Raw genomic sequence first — 26787 nt, forward strand, 5'->3', positions numbered from 1 at the left:
GAGAAGAAAAAAGAGTGTGCGCATGAGATGTCTGGGAAAAGAAGCTGCAAAAACAAAATGTGTGAACTTAGCCGAAAACTTGTTAAATTGAGATTATAGGAACCTGTAAGAGGTTAGCACCTAATATTGTCATCAGGTGTTAACAATTATCATGAACAAAAGCTTCATGTGCAGTGTTTTGTTCTGTACGTATTCATGTGTTGTTTTTGTTACATTTTTTTTATATATATTTCACGTGTTTCATTTTGTGTGTGTTTTTTTATGTTTTTATCTGGCCTACTCTGTATTTTTCTTCAAGGTCATTCTCCATGTCCTTCTGTAAACCTGCAGTATGGTCGCCGGACCTCCCCCACCACCTCTCTCCTTGCGTTCCGTTGATTAAATAATATTCCAAGCACGTTTTGAGATTGAGTCATTTCCGTTCCAAGAAGCTCAAATATGGATTATTGTAAAGTTAATTCCCTTCACTGAGGCTGCTTGAATGAGTTCAACTTGATTATGGAACGCGGCGACCAGCTAGAAATCTCATAAAAGCTCCACAACAAAAAGAACGCTGACGACGATGTTCTGCGCTCCGCTCATAATTGGTCATTGCTTGCTGAAATCTGCTGAGTACAATTACTCCATTTCTCCTTTCTTCTACCACGGACAGTTTGTTATAGAACCTAACCCCTGATACCTTTGATTTGAGAATCCCCTCCTGCCCTTAGATCTGTACAGACATTCAGTTTATTGTATGCACCATCAAACATGAAATTGAAACCATTACATCCTTTGTGGCAGGGGTGGACATAGGATCGTATGTGCAGCTAATGGGGGGCCGGTATATAAGGCAGGCAGCGTCCTGCAGTCTGATCAGATTGCATGCAAGCAACTCAACCAATTCATTTTATGGCTTCTAATTAACAGCAAATTGTTTCATGCAAAATCCACCGATTTTTATTTATTTTTATGTGTGGAAATGCTCAAGATTTGCAGCAGATTTACATTGCAAAGGGATGAAATTTTGTGAAATCTCTTTCAAATTGTTGACACTATAATATCTACAGATTATCCGTCCCTTGAAAACATACCCTTAAAGGGAATATGCTGAAGTCCGCATGCTGTAGGGGTTAAACCACAAATATATTATCACGCTCAAGGTTTTGTTTGCTTACAATGCTTATTTTAGCACCAGGAGCTTATCATTACTGAGACTAGCTGGTCACTTCAGCCCTTGTTCCACATGCCCCCTCTTGTGATGGGCAGCTCAGTGTCTATCGACATTGTTTTCCCAGAGCCTGGTGTGGGCGGGGTTAGCTTCCTCAGCTCTGCTTCGTTCTAAATATAAAAGCTCTAATTGTCAGAACGGCTGCACTGTGTAATCTAAGAGATACATCGTTGGATTCAGCTTCTTTTTGCCTACATCATGCTGCTCTCAGATGAGGTAGCAAAAACCTGCTGACAGATTCCCTTTAAGGCCCCCCACATACATATTAGAAGGCTGTCGGCCAAGCGATGTTTAGCTCGATCATTCAGCCAACAGGCATCTCAGCTGAACAAGCACTCCCTTGTTCTCTATGAGAAAGTCTCTGCCAGCACCTTATTTCCAGGAGAACAAAGTGGTCGGCAGTCCGAATTCGGACGTGTCCCAATTGACATCTCCCCCGTCAATCAGTTGGCCGGGGCCTCATACACAGTGTTGGCCGAACCCATCAATATTGGCAGTTGTGGACAATATTCGTGTAATGTGTATGGGGCCTTTAGGTTGGGTTCAAATGGCTGTATTCGGTAAATGTTATGCAGACTGCAGTGCACCAACTGACGACAGGTCTCTTAACCTCAGCTTATTGCCTAATAGAGTGTAAGTTCTTGCACTCCCTCTTACAGGATATATAATTTCTTCATTTATTGTAGTCATTAGTATATGTGATTGTTTCTATTGAGAGAAGCTTCGTTAAAGGGGTTGTGTACAAACGAATTAATAAATCAAGCAGCGTGGTGTAACTCCTTTACCGTTTGGTATTATCAGCACAATGGCAGCCAAGGATTGGAGTGGAGACTTTGGTAGCTGTGAATATTGCTGGCTTTTGGGATTGTCTAAAAAGTGATAAAGATCACAATTCACTAGATATTTTAATTTAAACGGAGTACCTCCTCCAATTGCCCCTGTTCCACTGATTCTGGAACAGTATGTTTTTTTTGGGGGGTGGGGGGAGGTTTACTTTGCCTCTCCATTCCAAAGTTATGCCCCCTGATAATAGAGATTCCAATATGCAAATATTCCTGTCAACTAACTGGGCGTATATCACAGAACCTCTCTGAGGGTGCTTGCTTTTTCTCCTCTACAGTGCTGGCCTATGAAAACACATCAGCATCATAGAGGGGAAAAAGCAAACGCCCATAGCTGCATCCTGGCTCAGCATGGTCTCCTGAGATGAAATCTCCACAGTAGCTGCGTCGCTTCCTGCTTTTCGAGTGCCGTAGCACAGGAGATGGGCAGCGCATCACCTGTAACCGTTGGGACCCCCGCTCTGGCTCTTCGGCACTGCTGCCATCCTGTGCTTCGTCACTCCAAAAGCAGGAAAGGACAAACGATCTGTGGAGTGCTCAGAACTGCTGTGGGCCTTTGCTTTTGCTCTTTTATGACTATGGAAGACCTGTAGTATATGCCCAGTTGGTTGATTGAAAAAGGAGGGTCACTGAAAAAATAAAAAATTGTTCCAGAATCAGTGGAGCATCAGCAATTGTACTCTGTTGTAAAAAAAACAATCCAGTGAAAGGTCCCTTTAAGTACCCAATCTAAACACTCAGATGTTCAGTTAAGTTCCAGATAGCACTGAGAGCATGCAAAGGACTGTCCAGGACAATTAATGGCTATGGCCATGCAGTTTTGTTTTCTCAGTCTCTTAATGCTTTACTAATCACTTCATTAAGGTCTATTCCAACTCGTGATACTTATTATATTTTTATACAACTTTAGCTAAAATGTTTTTATAAGTTCAGGGACTTTTTCAGAGAGTCCTTAGAATTATTTATGCCAAAAAATTACCATTGAGATGTTTCAGACCCTATTTCCAGCGATTTGTCGCTTAGTTTAATGGATACAACAGTTATAATAGAACCACAGTTTTCTGTGCCGCAGAGCTCCGTTGTTGAGCGGTGTATATCCCCACACCGCAGCACTCTGTGTACATTGTATAGTGACTGCTGGTAATCAATGCTGGGGGGCATGGGTTGGACTAGGGGGCATGAGGTAAATTGTCCTATAGTGATGATAATCTGCTGATAAAGCATTGATTGTATTGAAACAGCAAAACACAGCCTAGTAAATGACACATCGCTGGAATCAGTGTCTCTGCTCATACAGCTTCTCTCTACATAGCAAAAACCTGCAGACACATTCCCTTTAATGTATAGCGCTAGATCACCTGAAAAATTGAAGAATGTCCCTAGACCTCTGGTTGTACAAAAATAGTTGCAGTGTATGGAGTTTGTAATGGGTTATTAGGGATGTGCACTTTTCACTAATACTAGAATCTTAAGAAAAAAAACTATTTTTTGTATGCAAACACTGATGCTAAAATCTGACACACTGACCAAATACTGATGGAAATATGATCCAGCACAGTGATAGAAATCAGTCTGTTGTGTTTTTTTTTTTAACATACAATAAAAATAAAATACTTTTGAATGAGGCATTGAATTAATGTCATCCAGTCTCACCAATTCAGCCAATAGCTGCTTGCTTTATTTGGCCATCTTTTGCTGATCTAAAAATATCCTATCCCAATATGTAGTAGGTGTAATAATAGTAAATACCTCCAATTAGAAATGTGGTATAGTTCTTCTGATTTGCTATGTCGCTTACCCCATGTGCAGGGCATTGCAGTAGTTTATATATCCATGGTTACGACCACTAGCAACTATCTGTCACTATATGAGTGGTCGTAACCATGGATACCTAAGCTACTAAATGCCCTGCACATTGTGTAAGCGACATAGTGAATCAGAAGAACTATAATACATTTCTAATTGGAAGTATTTACTAATATTGCTATTAAACCTACCACATATTGACATAGGATCTTGGAGATGGGAATACCCCTTTAATATAGTTAAAGGAGGGTATATCAATAGTCCCATTTAACTATATCAAAGGCTTATTCCAATATCCTATCCCAATATGTAGTAGGTGTAATATTAGAAATGTAGTATAGTTCTTCTGATTCGCTATGTCGCTTACCCCATGTGCAGGGCATTGCAGTAGCTTAGGTATCCATGGTTACAGCCACTCGTATAGTGACAGTTAATTGCTAGAGGTTGTAACTATGGATATCTAAGCTACTGCAGTGCCTTGCTCATGGGGTAAATGACATAGTGAATCAGGAGAACTATGCTACATTTTTAATTGGAAGCATTTGCTAATATTATTATTACACCTGCTACATATTGGAATAGGATCGTAGAGATGGGAATACTCCTTTTAAGCGCTGTCCTCCTATCTATACCATTCTATCCTTGTGTGTCCTTGCAATATATGCAACACTTTGCTACAATCTTGATTTAGATTTGATGATTTTATGTTTTGTAAACAATAAATATACTTTTGGGGGTAAAATATACAATTTGTTTTGGGCTTTTCTTTGTCTTCTGACCGTATACTGTCTATAGTGTTTCTGCATTGAGAAATGTCATTGTGTTTTATGTCTTGTAATGAGGAGTAGGTCTCAGCAATTCTCTGTATTAGACCTGCTATATCCTACATGTACATAGTTAATGTTAGCCAGATTTCGGTAGAAAGCTCTCCTTCAAGTCGCGAGCCCCGGAGGTGAGAAATCTTCAGTAATCCTTTAGTACGGATTCTGTTTCCTGAGATAAACAGGAACTGATAATGTTCAAGAAAAGCCGCTATTTATAGAGTGGAAGTCCCTCGGCCCAGCAATCTGGCGGCTGTTTGCCTGCGTGTGATCCTGCATCCGTACAGTGTAATGGGTGAAGATTTTGTAGGGAATGGTGGATATATGGGTGAGATCAGTATATGAGCAGCCGCTGGGCCGCTCTGGGCTGTGCATCTTCCTGGTTACAAGGACTCCACAGGCAGCAAGGAGGAGGAGGAAGCGGAGGAGGCAGCACTTACAGGAAAGCCACTATTGTCTGAGGAAATGTGAGGGAAATTATAGGGATTATACCACTAATCAGCAATATGTCAGAAGAGACTTGAAAAATCACTCTCCCCACCCATGAGCAGGTAATTCTGCAGAGGATCAGGGCACTTTATATGGTTCATTTTCAACAGGAAAAGAAACCACAGGAACTCGCATGGTAAAGGACCATGTACATTACACCTCAAGCGTCAACCCATAAAGATGGGGAACAGCATCTCATCTATTCACTAAACGAGGATCTAGGAGGGGAAGAGGGTCCACTCTGGTTTTTCTTCTAGAAACTTCATGATTTTGCCGCAAATACCACAGCATTTTTACTTTCCCAGCAAAGTGAATGAGATTTCTGAAATGTCACGCACACGTTGCATATTTTTTCCTTGCAGATTTGAAGCTGTTTCATATCTGCAAGATGTCAGTTCTTTCAGTGTTTTTGCAGCGTTTTTCATTCATTCTAATTAATGTGGGAAGAAAAGCATAAAAAAAAAAATTCAAAAGCAGATGTTTTTAATGCGGAAATATCTGCAGCAAATACACATGTGCATATAACCTTACATTGTCTTCATCTTATATTGCAGCTTAGGATCCATCTACATCTGGGGTGGGCAATTAATTTTCCCGAGGGGCCACATGAGAGACCGTGACTGGTTCAGCCCTCCAGAACAATCAGCTAAAATTAATTCTGCTTATTATTATTAACATATTAATTACTATTATTTATATTTAATATTAATTGTATCACTTAATATTGAGCAGAATTAAGTATGCAGACATCCCCCTATATAACGTAAGAGCCCACACACAGCCCCTATATACAGTATGAGTCCTCACGTAGCCGCCTATATACAATATAAATCTGAACATAACCCCCTCTATACTATGAGCCCCCCATAGTCTCTCTATACACAATGAGCCCCCACATAGCCTCTTATATACAGTATAAGCCATTACATAGCCTCTCTATAAATGAGCCCTCAGATAGCCTCTCTATAAATGAGCCCTCAGATAGCCTCCTGTATACAGTATGAGCCCTCAGATAGCCTCCTGTATACAGTATGAGCCCTCAGATAGCCTCCTGTATACAGTATGAGCCCTCAGATGGCCTCCTGTATACAGTATGAGCCCCCACATAGCCTCCTGTATACAGTATGAGCCCCCACATAGCCTCCTGTATACAGTATGAGCCCCCACATAGCCTCCTGTATACAGTATGAGCCCCCACATAGCCTCCTGTATACAGTATGAGCCCTCAGATAGCCTCCTGTATACAGTATGAGCCCTCAGATAGCCTCCTGTATACAGTATGAGCCCTCAGATAGCCTCCTGTATACAGTATGAGCCCCCACATAGCCTCCTGTATACAGTATGAGCCCCCACATAGCCTCCTGTATACAGTATGAGCCCCCACATAGCCTCCTGTATACAGTATGAGCCCCCACATAGCCTCCTGTATACAGTATGAGCCCCCACATAGCCTCCTGTATACAGTATGAGCCCCCACATAGCCTCCTGTATACAGTATGAGCCCCCACATAGCCTCCTATATACAGTATGAGCCCCCACATAGCCTCCTATATACAGTATGAGCCCCCACATAGCCTCCTATATACAGTATGAGCCCCCACATAGCCTCCTATATACAGTATGAGCCCCCACATAGCCTCCTATATACAGTATGAGCCCTCAGATAGCCTCTCTATAAATGAGCCCTCAGCCTCCTATATACAGTATGAGCCCCCACATAGCCTCCTGTATTTAGTATGAGCCCCCCACATAGCCTCCTGTATACAGTATGAGCCCCCACATAGCCTCCTGTATACAGTATGAGCCCCCACATAGCCTCCTGTATACAGTATGAGCCCCCACATAGCCTCCTGTATACAGTATGAGCCCCCACATAGCCTCCTGTATACAGTATGAGCCCCCACATAGCCTCCTGTATACAGTATGAGCCCCCACATAGCCTCCTATATACAGTATGAGCCCCCACATAGCCTCCTATATACAGTATGAGCCCCCACATAGCCTCCTATATACAGTATGAGCCCCCACATAGCCTCCTATATACAATGAGCCCTCAGATAGCCTCTCTATAAATGAGCCCTCAGCCTCCTATATACAGTATGAGCCCCCACATAGCCTCCTGTATTTAGTATGAGCCCCCCACATAGCCTCTCTATATACATACATTGTGAGCTCCACATGGCCTCCTATGTACCCATAAAAAATAACCTGCTACCAGGGCTGTGGAGTCGGAGTCGGTGTACATTTTGATGGAGTTGGTATAAAATGGAGCGACTCCAACTCCTAAAATATATAATAAATTGGGTACAGTAGTACAATGCTGTATGAGCTGTAAATATTTTCATAAGAATTTGGGAAAGTTATGAAATGTCCTATAAATGTCTGTTCTGTTCCTGATCTAAGGATCTCGGCTTTTAGTTGAGATGAATCTGTGCTGCACTTTATGTACACGCTCAGTAGTGAGGCAGGGCTGTGGAGTCGGAAGTCGGGGAAATTTGGGAGTCGCTGGTTTGACTTGCCAACTCCACAGCCCTGCCCACTACTTCACTGGACCCCCGTGATCATGAACGTTGACTTTGTGGCAGGAGGGTTTCTTTGATTTGTGACACCCCACAGATTGCCGGGAGCCGCGTTACCTCTGATCTCTCGTGTGGAGGACATTCAGGTGCTGGACAGCTCCCCACTTGTTTTAGAATATTTGCGTTCATTAAGAATGAAGGGCTCTGCTGGAAAACAGATGACCGTTCACCTTTTGTCTACTGATATTTCAGATTTCCAGTGCTGGTTCCTTTTATTTACAAATCTCCAACATGCCCAATATTTGGTAGATTTTAATAGAATTTTTTGCTATCGTTTACCCTTTGTAAAAGTGTTTCTCATTGTTGGGATCCCCACTGATCACTAGTGTATGGGGGAACTGTCTCTGTGTTTCTCCACAAATGCACCATTGTTTCCCCATACAACTTGATGTAAATGTTTGTGTCGCCATAGATTTATCATGTGCCGCCACTGCTCTCACTGCACATGTGGTAGTGTAAAGACAAGGGGGCATGGCATACTGGCACCCCTGAAGACTACTGCACGCTGAGCAACCCTCCTTTTTTCCTATATGTGCTTTCTGTCCTATTAAAGGGAATCTGTCACCAATTTTTACCTTCTCATCTGAGATCAGCATAATGTAGAGAAAGAGACCCTGATTCCAGCGATGTATCTCTTAGTTTACTGCTTGCAGCAGTTGTGACCATCAGAGTTTTTAGATGTAGCAGAGCTGAGAAAGCTTCCCCGGCCCTCACCAGGCTCTCTATGTACACTGTATATTGACAGTGAGCTGCTGATCAGTGCTGGGGCGGAGTTGGACCAGGGCTCACAAGAGCACCAGTCTGGGCAGTGATAATCTCCTGCTGATAAAACACTGATTGTATTGAATCAACAGCACGCAGCCTAATAAGTGACGTATCTCTGAAATCAGTGTCTCAGCCCCTATATCATGCTGTCGTCAGGTTACATAGTAAAACCAGCTGACAGATTCCCTTTGAGTCTTGGTACATCAGGTCAAGGGCCAGATTTCCCTAATGGTATTCATTCCCCACACGTATTCCAGTCGTTCAGGGTCTCAGGAGGGCAGGCAAGGTTTTATTCTTGTCTTACATGTTAATGTACACAGTCCATGATCTTCAAAAAGCCTCCTTTGTATCTGACCGATGGCCGGCTTTTGTCGAGTGGCTTTCTGTACATCATTCATTACCACTAATCTCTAATGAAAGGTCTTGTAACGAGCAGAAGATCTCGCTGGGCCAATCCTAATGTGGCACGCATGACTTTCTGAAGATACGGAGAATTAATTAGGAATAAAAGATTCTTACCTTTAAATTTGAATATTTCTTTTCTGCTGTCATTCTATAGACATTCAGCTGAGAATAACCTTGTGCTGCCGACACCACTGATGTATAATTAAGGCCGGCCGTCCTGTCACCCCCCCCACTCATAATGGGTATCCTTGTGTGTGGACTTTGGATGGACTTTCTTGTTACTCTTGTGTTAATTAAGTGTCAGTGTCATCATAGTGTTACTTACATTACATCTAGTCACCGTGGCCCGGCATTTAATTATCAGCTGCCAGGTCCTAGATGTGAGCGTGTGGCGTCCTCATCGGACATGTTTTACTTAACACTTCAAGGGAAAAAGTTGAAATATGACTTATTTAATGCACCAACACAATATATTTTGCAATTTTTTTTTTCTTTGGACTCGTCTCCATTAATTTGGCCATACGTTTTTTTTTAACCTCTCGTGTGACACAGAAACATGATAACGAAACTGATGATTGAACTGTTCTCATGGGTTTCTATGGGATTATTCTCCTTCATCTGGTGCATCAGTAGTTGCGCCAGATTAGTGCTAGATCTGGATCAGAGGAGGCTTCGTGCAACATTTTCTGATCCAACTGATTCCAGATGAGTGCGGCATCAATTGTGTCTGTCTTGGGCATAAAAATAACTTGAGCAGTCACAACTAATGTGTGAAAATGAGGACTTCGTAGAAAGCGGTTAAAGGGAATCTGTCAGCATGTTTTTGCTAAGGAGTCTGAGAGCAGCATGATGTAGGAGCTGAGACCCTGATTCCAGCGAAGTGTCACTTACTAGGCTGTTTTTTGTTGCTTGAATTCATTGTGTTTTATCAGCAGGAGATTATCACTACAGGACTAGGTGTTTCGTGTCTCATGGTGAAAGCATGCTGCTTGGCAGCTTTACATCAATAAATAGTGTGCAGACAGCTGCCTATCAGTGGTGTGGGCGGGGTTATACACAGCTCAGCATTCTGAGCTCTGCTAGAGCTGCAGCAGATGAAGCTGTCACTATCACAACTGCTGCACCCCCTAAACTACGTCACACATCACTGGAATCAGGGTCTCTGTACCTACATCATCCTACTGACAGATTACATAGCAAAAACCTGCTGACAGATACCCTTTATGTGAAGTTTTAGGCATAAATATTATTACACAAGGTACTTGGGGGGCGAGGGTTCTGTCTCTTTGGTTTTGCATAAGGGACAGGAGCCTAAAGGGAACCTGACATGTAAATCTGCAGGTTATTGGCGTTCTGACACCGTGCGCCACCAGGAGGAAATTAACTTTATAAACCCAGCAGCCTCCGGATCCAGCCACAGGGGTGGCACCGGCTCTGTTTCAGTCACATCTCCGTGTATAGAGAGCGGTGGTTGTAACCGCGCTCCCGACACTGACTTTCAGCCACCATAATGCTGAGCTCTAATGCTGATCCTGCTGTCAGTCAGTGCCACGGGCGCAGTTACATCTATGGTAATAAATGTGTGCACTGTGTGACCCTAAAAGACCCAATTCTGGCCAACACCTAACTCTTAAAGACCCAACCCAAGCATGACAGCTGCATAGAAACAGATGCTGTCACACTCAGGACGAAAGAGCCGACGGCCAGTCCGAGCATTGCGTAGTGATCCTTGTCTGAGTTATACGGCCCGCCGATCCTTCCCTTAGAGTACAGATGATAGCAGTGAAAGTATTAGCACCTGTGGCCTTCTCTTGAGTGTTCTGCTGATCAGAACAATCACCTGCAGGATCTTCTCCTAGGAGTTGGTGAGACACAGATGCTGACCCTTTCACTGCCATCATCTGTCCTTCTTTTCTTTTTATTATTGCAGCTAAAGGTAGGCAAATAGACTAGAAAAAAGATGGAGGGAGGGGGGGTGTTGGAAACCACTTGCCGTACATACATTTTTTTGAAGGGATCAAGACAAATTCACAAATAAAACAATTTGCAAAGTTTCCGACCTTTCTTTTCTAAACAAAATTTATAAAGCTTTTTTTTATTTATTTTTTTATTTTTTTTATTTACTCCTTAAATGCATTGTAGGAATAAATGTTTACCAGATGATATATCATTGCTCATCTTATAGGAAACTAAGGATTGGGAGGGTTGAGATACAACATGCCCAATCCTTGTTTCTCTCGGTTGCCGATGTGATGGAACAGTTGAATTGCATCCGTACATATCAGATACTCAGCTGATCTCGACAAGTTGGTAGGATCTGATTACATTGATCAATACACATTAGGTAAACGTTATCTTTTGAAGCATTTCAAAGTTGTTTGTTTTTGAGGCAGATTTTGGATTATTTTGGTATTGTGACTTTGCTGGGTTTGTCAAACCCTCTTCTGGGACCCGTCAAAACTACGGTATGTGCTACATGGTTATTCTTTTGAATAGGCAACATGTACTATATGTCGTCTTAATGCCTGCTGCAAGGCAAATATGGCGCCATCCGCAGCCCTCAGTAATATTGCCTGACTGCTGGGGCTTTCTGCAGTTGATGGTCATATTTACTAAAACTTGCAAAAAGATTGTACCATTGTGACAACTCATTACTCCTGTATCCATCAGAGGGTTCTTAAAACGATTCAGCAGGATAGGAAAAGCATGGTGTAAGGCCGACAATACACATTAGATGGCTGTCGGCCGAACATTCGTCTTAATGGCCAGCTCAGCCGACTCTCCCATACACAGTAGCGCTCACTCTGTCGAGCGCTCCTATGTTCTCTATGAAAACGCCGCCAACTGACACATTGGCCGGAAGCTTTTCTCTGGTAGAACAATGCAATCGACAGTCCTAAACTAGTCATGCGCAATCGACATCTCATCCGACCATCAGTTGGCTGGCATACCCATACACTTTAGACCACTGGCCAAACCCATTAATATCAGCGGGTTCTGCCGACATTAGTTTAATGTACCTCTGTCTATGGGTAAGAGTAGAGAAGCTGCCCGGCTCCACTCTCACGGAGAGTAGGAGAGGCTGCCCGGCTCCACTCTCACGGAGAGTAGGAGAGGCTGCCCGGCTCCACTCTCACGGAGAGTAGGAGAGGCTGCCCGGCTCCACTCTCACGGAGAGTAGGAGAGGCTGCCCGGCTCCACTCTCACGGAGAGTAGGAGAGGCTGCCCGGCTCCACTCTCACGGAGAGTAGGAGAGGCTGCCCGGCTCCACTCTCACTTAGAGAAGAGTTGGAGAGGCTGCCCGGCTCCACTCTCACTTAGAGAAGAGTTGGAGAGGCTGCCCGGCTCCACTCTCACTTAGAGAAGAGTTGGAGAGGCTGCCCGGCTCCACTCTCACTTAGAGAAGAGTTGGAGAGGCTGCCCGGCTCCACTCTCACTTAGAGAAGAGTTGGAGAGGCTGCCCGGCTCCACTCTCACTTAGAGAAGAGTTGGAGAGGCTGCCCGGCTCCACTCTCACTTAGAGAAGAGTTGGAGAAGCTGCCCGGCTCCACTCTCACTTAGAGAAGAGTTGCAATACCAGACAACTTTACTGTATTCAGTGAAGACAGATTTTCCTATTAATGAGAGAGGAGATGACAGTTGGTGCTTTTAAAATTCTATTGAGTGAGGGAGGATCCAGAGGTCGACACAGACATTCTGCTGCAAGTTCTCCTGAAATGACTGTTACATTTCTCCATAGATCTTTATGAGCACCAACTGCCAGCTCCTATCTCAGTACCTGGAAAGTCTCTCTTAACTGAATACAGATTGTACCACTGAATTGAGAATTAATGATCAGTCCTGGAGTTAAGTTATATTACAAAGTTTATTATTATTTTCATGTGTACTATTGATTTATGAAAAAAAAACAATGGTTACTCTTTAACCATTTGTCAGTGCATGCCATTTGGGCAGTTGTGAAAAGCCTTGGCATACAACTTTAAGGTTCATGAAAAATGACCGTAGATGGGAATAACACTAAGACTTGGTTGAAGTGTCAGGAACAGAGCTCCCAAAAACTACAGGCGTTTGACTTAGGATACAGTTGTTTTTTTTTTATGGATTTTCTTTTTTTGTGGAATTTAAATCCTTTTCTGGCACGCCTCTGCAGTCTTTCTGTGTGTAGAAAAGTTTTAGCAGTCTAGTTTGTTTGTTTCTTTCGGAGCTGCGTGCTTGACTATTGAAGAGGACTGCAGGGAACCGAGCAGAGCCGTGCGGATTATAGAAGACAATCGCCTGCCAACAAGATTACAAGGAGGTTCTGGCAATCTGAGTGTAAAGGCAAATGCCCATAGACAGAACCTATTTTGTAGTAGGACATTTATAGGGGCATTCTTACATGATTGGTGCCTCTATTTTTACAGGAAAACATTTTTTCCCTAAAAACACATAATTCCCTTCAAGGTCACATTGAGAAAATAATTACACTGGGGGATACAGAGTAATAATGCTCAGGGGCTAAACCCAGGTTCAGGTCTCCTATAGATTTACTTTTATTGGAATACCCTTTTCTCCCATAACCATAGGATAGTTGTTATCTTCTGCATTATTGGGGGTCCAACCACTGAGACCCCACCAATTGCTACCTAAAATGGGGGACTGTGATCTGTTGGAATGGAGCAGCAGTGCACATTCTCGGCCGCTGCTCCATTCATTTACTGGGGGTCTCTTAGAGAAAGCCAAGCAGTTCTCTCCATATTAGTGTTCCCCCCAGGACTCGAAACGATGATGTCCTGTTCATTAGTCACCTCAACACTGATTGTTACATCCCATTCATCAGCCTCTTGATTACTGCAGCCAATTACTGGCCTTGATGGTCAGATGACTGATGGACGGGATGTTTTTAATTCCAGACTGGGAGACCACCCGGGTGATGTCAGATTTGAGTTGTAAGTAACACTATTTTATCAATTTTATACCGTTTACTTCACTGTACCACATTTATTTTTATTTATTTATTTAACTCCTATAGCACCATTAATTCATCAGCGCTTTACACATATTATCAGCACTGTCCCCATCGAGGCTCACAATCTAGATTCCCTATCAGTATGTCTTTGCAGTGTGGGAGGAAACCGGAGAACCCGGAGGAAACCCATACAAACACGGGGAGAACATACAAACTCCTTGCAGATGTTGTTCTTGGTGGGATTTAAACCCAGGACCCCAGCGTTGCAAGGCTGCAGTGCTAACCACTGAGCCACTGTGCTGTCCCATTTTTAGAGTCCTAGGAAAATCCTTTGTATATGGGGTCCTATAACTTCCACAATGTATTGTATCACTTGGGAAGACCTAATACATCAGTACATTGCATTAATTTCAAAGTAAGCTGTGCAGTGCTTCACTTCTCCTTAGGGGGCACTGCAGGACACTTGAATACTTGCTGTCAGGTACCTCAATAGATTACGACTAGAGTTGGTGCGAATCATTTTGATCTGTTGACCACGCCAGTGCTTCATAGTCGCTGGATGAGAGTCGTGAGAATCAGCTCTTACACTCCTAAATCCTTGGCTCTTCTTTTGATTATCCGGTCTGGCATGATGTCATTGTGGCAGCACGATGCACATGTGATGTCACGTCAGGCCAGCCAATCAAAAGAAGAGCTGTGGATGCCGTGCGGTAGGAGGCGGTTTATCAGGGCTCCCGTCCATTGACCACAGATTACTGTCACAGCCGATGGATCCAGTCCTACAAATCGATTGCACCGACTCGAATTACACCGACTCGAATTACAACTCCGTGCCGGGTTTCAGGAGCTGAAAGGCTAGTGATCAGTTGCTTCTAATAAAACAGGACTGGCCAATGTGGTAAACTACTTTAAATAAATTGTTAGCCTTTTTTTTCCCTAAATTTTATTTTAAATTTGCCATGAAGCATATTTAGCATTAATGTCGTGATATTGGGGAGAAATGTTACCCGCAGAGTCATCTCTGTAAACCGATGACTTCTCCAGCCTTCCAGAAATGTCTTCTGTGAGAGGGATGATGGAGTTGTTCACAGTTTTATCACGATATGTTTTCGCAGAAATTGAAGCTCAGCATCTGATTGAACACAATGTTCCTTTCTGCTTGTCGGCCATTGCCACAAGCTGGGGGTATTCATCTGTCTCTCGCACAGTCAGGTGTGCAGTAACACATCCGGATGTTCTCCAGTCCGTTCTCGGCGTGATCACCGGTGGCCCGTGCTTGTGTGATGATTGGACTCGTCTATGTGTTGGCTTTTCTTTGCCCCTGACGAGTTCTGCTGTGACCTTGAACAGAAAGGACTGAATATCTCCATGCAGTGAATTTTCCTAGTTGTTCCAGAATTTCAAGACTCTGCGTGGATCAGTGCCCTGGATGTAAGGGGCATGCTAGAATAAAGCGGAGTACACCTCGATTCATTGTACCGTGGTAACTGGCATTTTTATGGATCCTTCATAACGCCTTGTATCTCTTACTCAACTGTTGCACTTATTTAAAGGGTTATTCCCGACAGTAAAAGTTCTCTCTAGTGATGAGCAAGCATGCTCGGGTGTTTTCCGAGTATCTTCAGTGTGCTCCGTGTGCATGATTTGTGACTGTTTGACAGCTTTAATACATGTGAGGACTGCTTGTTCGTTAGGCATTCCTCACATGTATTAAAGCTGTCAAACAGCCGCAAATCATGCAGACGCAGTGGCTGAAACCTAATATTCGAGCACACCGCAAATACTCGGCGAGCATCCGAGTGTGCTCGCCGAAAGGGTTAACAGAACACGTTCGCTCATCACTAGTTCTCACCTATCTGCAGGGTAACTTTGTGATTTGTATGGGTTCTACTGCTGGGACTACACCGATCGTGAGAACAGGGCTCTAAAATCGCCCCATCAAAATGGAGCTGTGATCCTAGCAGTCAGAGCTACACGGAATACAAAGCAATCACCTATCCTATGGATAGAGGAGGATATTTGATGTCTGAAATAACCCTTTAGGATTCGATTCGTCTGATTGTGAGGAGTCGGTTTCTAATGTGGTAATTGTGAGATCGGACGATAATTTGACTTGGTTTAAAGGGAATCTGTCAGCAGATTTTTGCTACCTCATCTGAGAGCAGCATGATGTAGGGGCAGAGACCCTGATTGCAGCGATGTGTCACTTAGTTTGCTGTGTGCAGCAGTTGTGATACAATCAGGGTTTTAAGTTGTAGCATGTAGCAGAGCTCAGAAATTAAATAACCCTACCCACACCATAGTTTTCTGTGTCCATTAGCAGCTTAGGCTATGTTCACACATCATGTTTTTTTGCCGTCAGTTTTCTGCAGCAAAACCTGATCTCTCAAGGGAGGTTTGTTTAGGATTTTTCTTGCAGTTTTGGTGATTTTTTTTTTGGTGCGTTTTTTTTTTCAGCGTTTTTTTTCACTGTCCTTCTGTCTTTTTATGCGTGTACATAAAGTTCAGTGAAAAAAAAAAACCCAAACATTCTATTTTGGCATCAAAAATGCTGAAAAAAGTTGACTGCGTTTTTGATGAGTTTTTTCAACATTTTTTTCACCACCCATTACTTCCTGTGGGTGAAAAAACGCTGTAAGAAGTGACATGCTCTATTTTCCAAAAAAAACATGCAAAGCACAAAATCTTGAACATAAAAATAACCATGATGTGTGAACAGAGACTTCTGGAATCTCATAGACTTTGCTGATGCTACAAAACGCAGCTGAAAATTTGCATACAAAAAAAAACCGCATCATAAAACGCTGAAAAAACCATGATGTGTGAACATAGCCTTACTGTCAATAGATAATCAGTGCTGGGGACCAGGATCCACAGGAGCTGTAATCTTGTAGTGATAATCTCCTGCTGATAAAACAGTCATTTGTTTTAAAGCAAGAGCACACAGCCCAGTAAGTGGCACAACTCTAAAATCAGGGTCTCTGCCCCTGTATTATGCTGCACTTAGATTACATAGCAAAAACCTGCTGACAGATTCTCTCTAATGGGCATGTAGCGAATTCAACTGATTTTTTTTTCCGTTCTATTTTTTTTTTTTTATTATTCTTCTCAGGTTATTACAAAATCCGTTACCACAATGATAACAATATTTACTATAAGATAAAAAAAAAGTCCAATAATAAAACTAATATACCATCTGTCCCTGTTATTCCATTTGTAAGAGCCTAGTTCCTGCTCTCCTCACGGACAGGTCATAACTCATAATGTGTCTTAAAGAACTACCTAAAGCAATATGAAGTCTTTAAAGAGGACCTGGTACCGCTCCTGACATGCCTCTTTTACTAAATCATTGTATTTCTCACAAAATGACAATCCTGGTGCACCTTCTCTTATAACCCGGCATGGTGCTTTCTCCCCTCTATTCCTCCTAAATATTTTACAAATAAATTGACAAATGGGTGTTACCATTCTCGATCTCAAAAGGGCGTGTCTCTACAGCATTTGATACTGTCGTTGGACATTCAGACTATGCATGGACACCCCCAACCCCCTCCCCCAAGTGGTAACACCCAGCTGTCAATTTATATCTATGAGGAATAACAGGGACAACACTGAGATATATAAGAAAAGATGCCCCACAATTATTATTTCATGGAGAATACAAACATTTACTAAATTGGACCTGTCAAAAGAGCGCGTTGGTCCAGTTTAAAAGCTTTTATTTGTTGTGTTGTTCATGGTTTAAAGGGGTTGTCCACGTTTGGGATGAAAGTCTACAGTCACTCTGATCTGGAAACCTCTGAATCCTCACATTGTGCTCACCACACACTGTCAGGATTGTCCAGTTCCAGCACGGAGAGCAGTAGTCATGTAACCGCAAGTACAGTATGTGATTTACTTCCAGCTACATTCCGACTAGTCGTGCACATCTAGTTGTCACATGACTGCATGTTTTCAGCATTAGGTCAGCATGTTGAGAATGCCAGCCGTAAGTTGCAAAGACAAGAAGCAATAAAATAACAAGACTATTGTTGTGATATTTTCTGGTTTGGTTGATTTTTGCTTTCTTTGGCAGCAGTGACCTCTCTTTCACGATCACCTCAATTGTATCTGAAACCTTTAAGACTGTGCTTTTTTTTTTCCTCCTTGTCTTGTTCCGTGTTGTCTTCAGCATTACACATCAGTGAGACTTACTTATGATTTGACATCGAAGTCCTTGTTTCTCTGAAGACTCCTTAGGGAAATTTCACCTCGCATTATAGAGAAAGCGGTGAATTAGAGCAAGAGACTGCACTTTATTTACCCAGAGACTAGGAGCTGGATGGTCCGATAGGAAGACCGCTGATCCGCCTGCTCTTGGATGTTATACACTGAGTCGTCTTGTGTAAAGGATGAAATGATAGCACCGACACTTGTCCTTCTGACAGCACGGTGGCTCAGTGGTTAGCACTGTGGCTTTACAGCGCTGCGTTCCTGTGTTCAAATCCCACCAAGGACAACATCTACAAGGAGTTTGTATGTTCTTCCCATGTTTGTGTGGGTTTCCTCCCAGACTCCAAAGACATACTGATAGGGAATGTAGATTGTGAGCCCCGATGGGGACAGCAGTCTCTGTAAAGCGCTGTTGAATATGATGGCGCTAAATGTGTGTAAAATTGATAAATTTCTTTATGAAATCACATCCTCAATGCACTGCTGTACAGATCAATCATACACTGTGTATGCAGTTATTCTGTATATATCTGGAGAATATTTTCATATCTTCTATCATAGTTTAATTTGATTTGTGCCAGTATAAAAAACATATGCCACAGTATTATATTGGAGGTATATGTGGGTACACTACAGGTCATGCACCTCAGTGGAAGCTGAAATATAGCCATGCGGAGCTACAGATTCAGTGTGTAACAGCTGCTGCCAGGTGCAGCAGAGCAGTTTGTATTCTTTTATAGGAGTTGTTCTGTAGAGCTTGGTAGTGAATACTACAGTCATGGCCAAAAGTATTGAGAATGAGACAAATAGTAATTTTTCCAAAGTTTACTGCTTCATTTTTTGTAATGGCAATTTGCATATACTCCTGAATGTCAAAGAGTGATCAGCTTAACAGCAATTACTGTACTTGCAAAGTCAATATTTGCCCAGAAAATGAACTTTAACCCCCAAAACACATTTCAACATCATTGCAGTCCTGCCTTAAAAGGAGCAGCTAACATCGTTTTAGTGATCGATCCATTAACACTGGTGTGGGTGTTGATGGCGATCAATCAGTCATGATTAAGTAAGAATGACATCACTGGACACTTTAAAAGGAGGCTGGTTCTTGGTATCATTGTTTCTCTTCAGTTAACCATGGTTCTCTCTAAAGAAACACGTGCAGCCATCATTGCACTGCACAAAAATGGCCTAACAGGTAAGAGTATCGCAGCTACAAAGATTGCACCTCAGTCAACAATCTATCGCATCATCAAGAACTTCAAGGAGAGAGCTTCCATTGTTGTCAAAAAGGCTCCAGGGCGCCCAAGAAAGACCAAGCGCCAGGACAGTATCTTAAAACTGTTTCAGCTGCGGGATCGGACTACCAGCAGTGCCGAGCTTGCTCAGGAATGGCAGCAGGCTGGTGTGAGTGCTTCTGCACGCACTGTGAGGCAGAGACTCTTTGAGCAAGGGCTGGTTTCAAGGAGGGCAGAAAAGAAGCCACTTCTCTCCAGAAAAACCATCAGGGACCGACTGATATTCTGCAAAAGGTACAGGGAGTGGACTGCTGAGGACTGGGGCAAAGTCATTTTCTCTGATGAATCCCCTTTTCGATTGTTTGGGACATCTGGAAAACAGCTTATTCGGAGAAGAAGAGGTGAGCGCTACCACCAGTCTTGTCTCATGCCAACTGTAAAGCATCCTGAAACCATTCATGTGTGGGGTTGCTTCTCAGCCAAGGGAAGCGGCTCACTCACAGTCTTGCCTAAAAACACAGCCATGAATAAAGAATGGTACCAGAATGTCCTCCAAGAGCAACTTCTCCCAACCGTCCAAGAGCAGTTTGGCGCCCAACAATGCCTTTTCCAGCATGATGGAGCACCTTGCCATAAAGCAAAGGTGATCACTAAATGGCTCATGGAACAAAACATAGAGATTTTGGGTCCATGGCCTGGAAACTCCCCAGATCTTAATCCCATTGAGAACTTGTGGTCAATCATCAAGAGACGGGTGGACAAACAAAAACCAACAAATTCTGGCAAAATGCAAGCATTGATTATGCAAGAATGGACTGCTATCAGTCAGGATTTGGTCCAAAAGTTGATTGAGAGCATGCCAGGGAGAATTACAGAGGTCTTGAAGAAGAAGGGGCAACACTGCAAATATTGACTTGCTGCATTAACTCATTCTAACTGTCAATATAACCTATTGGTACTCATAATATGATTGCAATTGTATTTCTGTATGTCATATAAACATCAGACAAACACTAATAAAAACCAGAGGCCAGCAGATCATGTGAAAATATAATTTTGGTGTCATTCTCAAAACTTTTGGCCATGACTGTACACATTGAATAACGCTGTTCTCTACAGCTCCCTTCTATGTGTTAATATCCAGTTGCTTTATAAACAAATGATAGCTGATCGTTGGGGACACCAGACCCCCACTGATTTTATATTGATGACTAACCTATTGATTGGAGACATCAGTAGGATGTGACCAAACAAACCCCTTTTAGGCTAGGGTCACACAAGTGTATTTTCTCTCATCCAAGAAAAATCAGTCCAATTGTGTGTTCGGAGTGTGTTCGGATGGGAAAAAAAATTCTCCCCTTCTCCATTCTGTCAGTCCGTGAAATTCTTTTTTGACAGACGCATGGACTTGCATGGCCGAGTGCGATCCAATTTACAGATGCAGATTCTGCATCCTCCAATTTTTTTTTTTCCTCGCACAGACTCTGTCCGAGGAAAAAATTGGACGGCCCCATAGAATAACATTGTTGGTCTGAGTGCAATCCCATGTTTTGTTAGATTACATTCAGACCAAAAATACAGTCGTCTGCACGAGCTCTTAAAGTTTATGATCATTTTAAGAAGATTTCCAGTAATCTCACATTATAGGGTTTCTTCTCATCACATATATCGGCCCTTTGCATGTGGCCACATTACAGGTGCATCATAGTTTTTATATTATAACTGTAATACCTGGACTTCACTTGGTTCAGTTAAACTGGACGTAAACCACAGTAGAATCTTCTGATCATAGAGTATTATAGACTTTTTACACCAACCTCGCATGGTCCCATTACACCGAACCTAGATCACAGTAATATGATCATCAGTCCTCATCTGTGACTTTTGTGGAGCAGGAGGAGTATTTATAACGCTAGTAGGAATTCTAGACTATCCCGTCATTATGATCAGGAGAAAACCAACAAGAACAACCACCGATATCTGTACAGCGCTGACCCTTAGTGGGTAAAAGCTTATGAAGTGGAGCTGCCAATGTCCCAGTTTTACCCTGAGCGTCGCATTACTGCCATATCCCATATTGTAGTGCCTTTAAAAAAGCAACAAATAAAGCAAGATTACAAACATGTGAAAGTGCAAGTTATTGGAAATATGATTGATTTTGACAAACGTCAGAGTAGAAAGCAATTAGGTGTCTTGAAGTGGCTCGGAGTGACCCCATTCTCTTTTTGCACCGCCCTAGCATTTGATCTTGTCATCTTGTCCCCTGTAATTCCAAGGCTAATTGTGTTTATTCCTGTGACATTTCACCGATCATTACAGAACGGAGAAAAAAAAATCATGTTTAGATCTCCGTCTGTGAGAGAAATGTGCCAGAGACTGCCATCCGCCTTCCTCTTGTGTAAATATATAGCTCCCTACCTCACTTAGAAGACTTTTAATGCACACTTTGTAATTAAACCATGTCCGCCTCGGGCATTTGCAGATGCATTCCTTCCTAGCAAAGTTAATGGGCTGTTTATCACAATAGTATTGTAAACGACCCTATGAATAATAGAAATAAATCTCAGCCATGAACCCTGGACTGTCTGTCATTGTCATTTATTTTTAATGGGCCCTTCGACTTGGCTGTTAGTATCGTGCGCCTTAGTTTAAACTTAGCACCGTGTGTGCTGCTGCCACTCTAGGGAGCTCATATTGACATGTAAACTCACAATCTTCCCTCCGTGGAGTACCTCCAAGTCTCCGCGATAATTACTATGATAATGGTAAATGTAGGCTGCACACTTCCTTCCTGGAGCATATGTTGTGCTACGGTCTGCCGATCGGATGTGATCTGTGTAATAAGAAGCAGCAAGATATTTGGGTAAACACCTGTGTGCCTGATCCTCAAAACACGTCGGAGAGGATTATGGAGAATTACGGAGCTTGGTGATGAGAGGAAGCTAACAGAATGAATTTAGAATTTTTTATAAGTCCATTTATGCTGTATTTCTCAAGCAGGTCCATATTAGATATTAGTTTTGATTATTTGTTGAATAATTTTCTTTACATATTAGAGTCAGAGTTGGGTTCTAGCATGGTCCACCAAGTTGGGCTCTGGCATGGTCCACCAAGCTGGGCTCTGGCATGGTCCACCAAGTTGGGCTCTGGCATGGTCCACCAAGTTGGGCTCTGGCATGGTCCACCAAGCTGGACTCTGGCACGGTCCACCAAGCTGGGCTCTGGCACGGTCCACCAAGTTGGGCTCTGGCATGGTCCACCAAGCTGGGCTCTGGCATGGTCCACCAAGTTGGGCTCTGGCATGGTCCACCAAGCTGGGCTCTGGCATGGTCCACCAAGCTGGGCTCTGGCATGGTCCACCAAGCTGGGCTCTGGCATGGTCCACCAAGCTGGGCTCTGTCATGGTCCACCAAGCTGGGCTCTGTTATGGTCCACCAAGCTGGGCTCTGGCATGGTCCACCAAGCTGGGCTCTGGCATGGTCCACCAAGCTGGGCTCTGGCATGGTCCACCAAGCTGGGCTCTGGCATGGTCCACCAAGCTGGGCTCTGGCATGGTCCACCAAGTCTCTCATACGTAGAGATCTAGATGCTAGATGTAATTCATAACCAGAGCCACCTGATAATTTAGGGCTAAGTTTTCTCATTTCTGATTTCTTTCTGCAGGGTGCTCTGTTTTTTTTTTGCTTTCCTCATATTCTTGCGGTTATAGTTCACTACTGTGGAGATCCGCTAGGTCACACGGTCTTTTCCTTGTCCATCTTGCAGTACATTACAAGGTTAATTGGCTGGTTCAGTGTATTCTCCCACTGCAATTATCATGTACATTTGGATACTTGTAAAGCTTTTAGGAGAATTAATTGTGTACACAAATAAGATTCCTTCTTTGAGCAATCCAGGGATGACCTTGTGTCTTCTCCTCCACTCTGCTGTCTTATTGATTCAGCCTGTTCAGACAGTGGAAGCCAGCGAAAGCTGCTTCGCCTGTGACCAGGGACTCTTTTTATACTTTGGAGTTGTGGGATATTGGCATAGACAATGCTATACTTATAGTATGCTAAGGCTGATAATTCCTTTATGTAGCCCAATTATGTGGCTTGACTTAAATGGGTATTCCCATCTCCAAGATCCTATCCCAATATGTAGTAGGTGTATTAATAATAATATTGGCAAATGCCTGCAATTAGAGAAGTAGTATAGTTCTCTTGATCGCTGTGTCACCTACCTCATGTGCAGGGCATTGCAGTAACTTAGGTATCAATGGTCACGACCACTCATATAGTGACAGTTAGTTAGCTGTTAGTGATCGTAACCATGGATACCTAAGCTACTGCAATGCCCTGCACACGAGGAAGGAGATATAGTGAATTAGTGAATCAGAAGTATATTACATTTCTAATTGAAGGTATTTGCTAATATTATTATTATTACACATACTACATATTGGCTTGGGAATACCCCTTTAAGACCTATATACCTTAGACTTATATTAGCTGAACAAGCTGAGATCTAATGTGTACAGAACCTCCAGACTCTTCCCCAACAAATAATGTTGGGGTAGGTAAAGGGGTATTCCCATCTCCAAGATCCTATCCCAATATGTAGAAGGTGCAATAATAATAATAATATTAGCAAATACCTCCAATTAGAAATGTAGTATAGTTCTTCTGATAATCTATGTTGCTTGCCCCATGTGCAGGGCATTGCAGTATCTTAAGTATCCATAGTTTCAACCACTAATATAGTGGCAGTTAGCTGTTATGGTCATTACCATGGATACCTAAGCTACTGCAGTGCCCTGCACATGGGATAAGTGACATAGCTAAGCAGAAGAACTATACTACATTTGTAATAGGAGGTATTTGCTAATATTGTTATTATTACACCTACTACATATTTGGATAGGATCTTGGAGATGGGAATACACCTTTTAAGGATCCAGAATTTCCAATTTCGCACTGACAATCCTATTGTTCTCAGCAAGACAAGCCGCCGCCAGTGGAGTTTGGCAGCGACTCTCTCATAGAGAACATAGGAGTGCTTTGCAGAACGAGCTCTCCTCTGCATGAGAAATATGGCTGGTATAGCTGATGACTGAATGATCAACCAAACCATTTTGTCTGACCGTTACATATAGTGTATGGGGCCTCTTAAATTATTATTTTAATGCAAAAGAATATAATGTTTCCGTCGTGTATTGACCTCATTAGTAAATAACTTTGAATGTTCCTTCTCAATAAAACTAATTACTATTTGTATCTTTTACTTATGGGTTGTCAGTTTATGTACCAAGGCTTGTTAACTAATGTATCTTAATTAAATGCCATTGTTTCGTTATAATTAAGATTTCGGCATAGAACTTGCCTTCCTGTAGATGTATTGTGGAAATGAATGCTGCAGGACATTAATATTTACAATCCTCCTTTCCATTTCCAGCTGGTCGGCGGAGAATTTGATCTGGAGATGAATTTTATCATTCAAGATGCAGAAAGCATTACCTGCATGTCGGAGCTGCTGGAGCACTGCGATGTAACGTGCCAGGCGGAAATCTGGAGCATGTTCACCGCTATTCTACGGAAGAGCGTCCGTAACCTGCAGACCAGCACTGAGGTCGGCCTCATTGAGCAAGTTCTCCTGAAGATGAGCTCTGTAGATGACATGATTGCAGGTAATATAATCTGCTTTCTCCATTTCGCAAAATTGTTCAGATTCTAAAAATTCCTCCATGTCCATGGATTAATGCCAGATGCTTTCTGGTATTTTGCAAGCATAGATCGTGGTTGATGTCTGTTGAAACCCCATGTGGAGCACTTGTAACCTAAAACCTCCAAAGTTTTGCAATTGCATAGTTTGCAATTTTTTAAGAAGGTCAAGAATAACAACCTTTAAATGATGGGAAGTGCAGTTCAACACTGATATCCATGAGATGGGAACTAGCTTTTTCTTCTACTTGGCTTTCAAAAGAAATCCAACAGATACTACCGTTCGAAAGTTAGGGGTCACCCAGACAATTTTGTGTTTTCCGTGAAAACTCATACTTTTATTTATCAAAGGAGTAGCAAAATGATTAGAAAATATCGTCCAGACATTGACAAGGTTAGACATAATGATTTTTATTATAAAATAATTTTCTCCTTCAAACTTTGCTTTCATTAAAGAATGCTCCCTTTGCAGCAATTCCAGCAGTGCGGACCTTTGGCATTCTAGCTGTTAATTTGCTGAGGTAATCTTGAGAAATTTCCCCCCATGCTTCCTGAAGCCCCTCCCACAAGTTGGATTGGCTTGATGGGCACTTTTTGCGCACCATACGGTCAAACTGCTCCCACAACAGCTCAATGGGGTTGAGATCTGGTGACTGTGCTGGCCACTCCATTACAGATAGAATACCAGCTGCCTTCTTCTTTATCCCTAAATACTTCATGCATAATTTGGAGGTGTGCTTTGGGTCATTGTCCTGTTGTAGAATGAAATTGGCTCCAATCAAGCGCTGTCCACAGGGTATGGCATGGCGTTGCAAAATGGAGTGATAGCCTTCCTTATTCAAAGTCCCATTTACCTTGTACAAATCTCCCACTTTACCAGCATCAAAGCAACCCCAGACCATCACATTACCTCCACCATGCTTGACAGATGGCGTCAGGCACTCTTACAGCATCTTTTCAGTTGTTCTGGGTCTCACAAATGTTCTTCTGTGTGATCCAAACACCTCAAACTTTGATTCGTCTGTCCATAAAACTTTTTTCCAATCTTCCTCTGTCCAACATCTGTGTTCTTTTGCCCATATTAATATTTTCCTTTTATTAGCCAGTCTCCGATATGGCTTTTTCTTTGCCACTTTGTCCTGAAGACCAGCATCCCGGAGTCGCCTCTTCACTGTAGATGTTGACACTGGTGTTTTGCATGTACTATTTAATGAAGCTGCCAGTTGAGGAGATATGTGGTGTCGATTTCTCAAACTAGAGACTCTAATGTACTTGTCTTGTTGCTCAGTTGTGCAGCGGGGCGCCCACTTCTCTTTCTACTCTGGTTAGAGCCTGTTTGTGCTCTCCTCTGAAGGGAGTAGTACACACCTTGTAGGAAATCTTCAGTTTCTTGGCAAACTCTCGCATGGAATAGCCTTCATTTCTAAGAACAAGAATAGACTGTCGAGTTTCACATGCAAGTTCTCTTTTTCTGGTCATTTTGAGAGTTTCATGGAACAAACATGTAATGCTCCAGATTCTCAACTAGCTCAAAGGAAGGTAAATTTTATAGCTTCTCAAATCAGCCAAACCGTTTTCAGCTGGGCTAACATACTTGTGCAAGGGTTTTCTAGGGTTTTCTAAACATCCATTAGCCTTCTTACACAGTTAGCAAACACAATGTACCATTAAAACACTGGAGTGGTGTTTGTTGGAAATGGACCTCTATACACCTATGTAGATATTGCAATAAAAACAAGACGTTTGCAGCTAGAATAGTCATTTACCACATTA

The 26787-nt window shown here is 42.6% G+C and overlaps 1 protein-coding gene across 6 annotated transcripts in view; it reads left to right on the top strand.

The window, feature by feature from the left end:
• NBEA (neurobeachin) overlaps positions 1-26787 on the top strand; it is a 786732-nt gene that overhangs the window by 119633 nt on the left and 640312 nt on the right. For all 6 annotated transcript variants that reach the window (XM_073662535.1, XM_073662540.1, XM_073662538.1 and 3 more), the window contains exon 2: positions 24749-24980. In XM_073662535.1, the coding sequence (XP_073518636.1) occupies positions 24749-24980 (232 nt within the window). The remainder of the gene's footprint in view (positions 1-24748; positions 24981-26787) is intronic.

Source organism: Phyllobates terribilis, unplaced genomic scaffold, assembly GCF_046119375.1.
Source record: "Phyllobates terribilis strain yellow unplaced genomic scaffold, ASM4611937v1 Scaffold_2__4_contigs__length_985480577, whole genome shotgun sequence".
NCBI lineage: Eukaryota > Metazoa > Chordata > Amphibia > Anura > Dendrobatidae > Phyllobates > Phyllobates terribilis.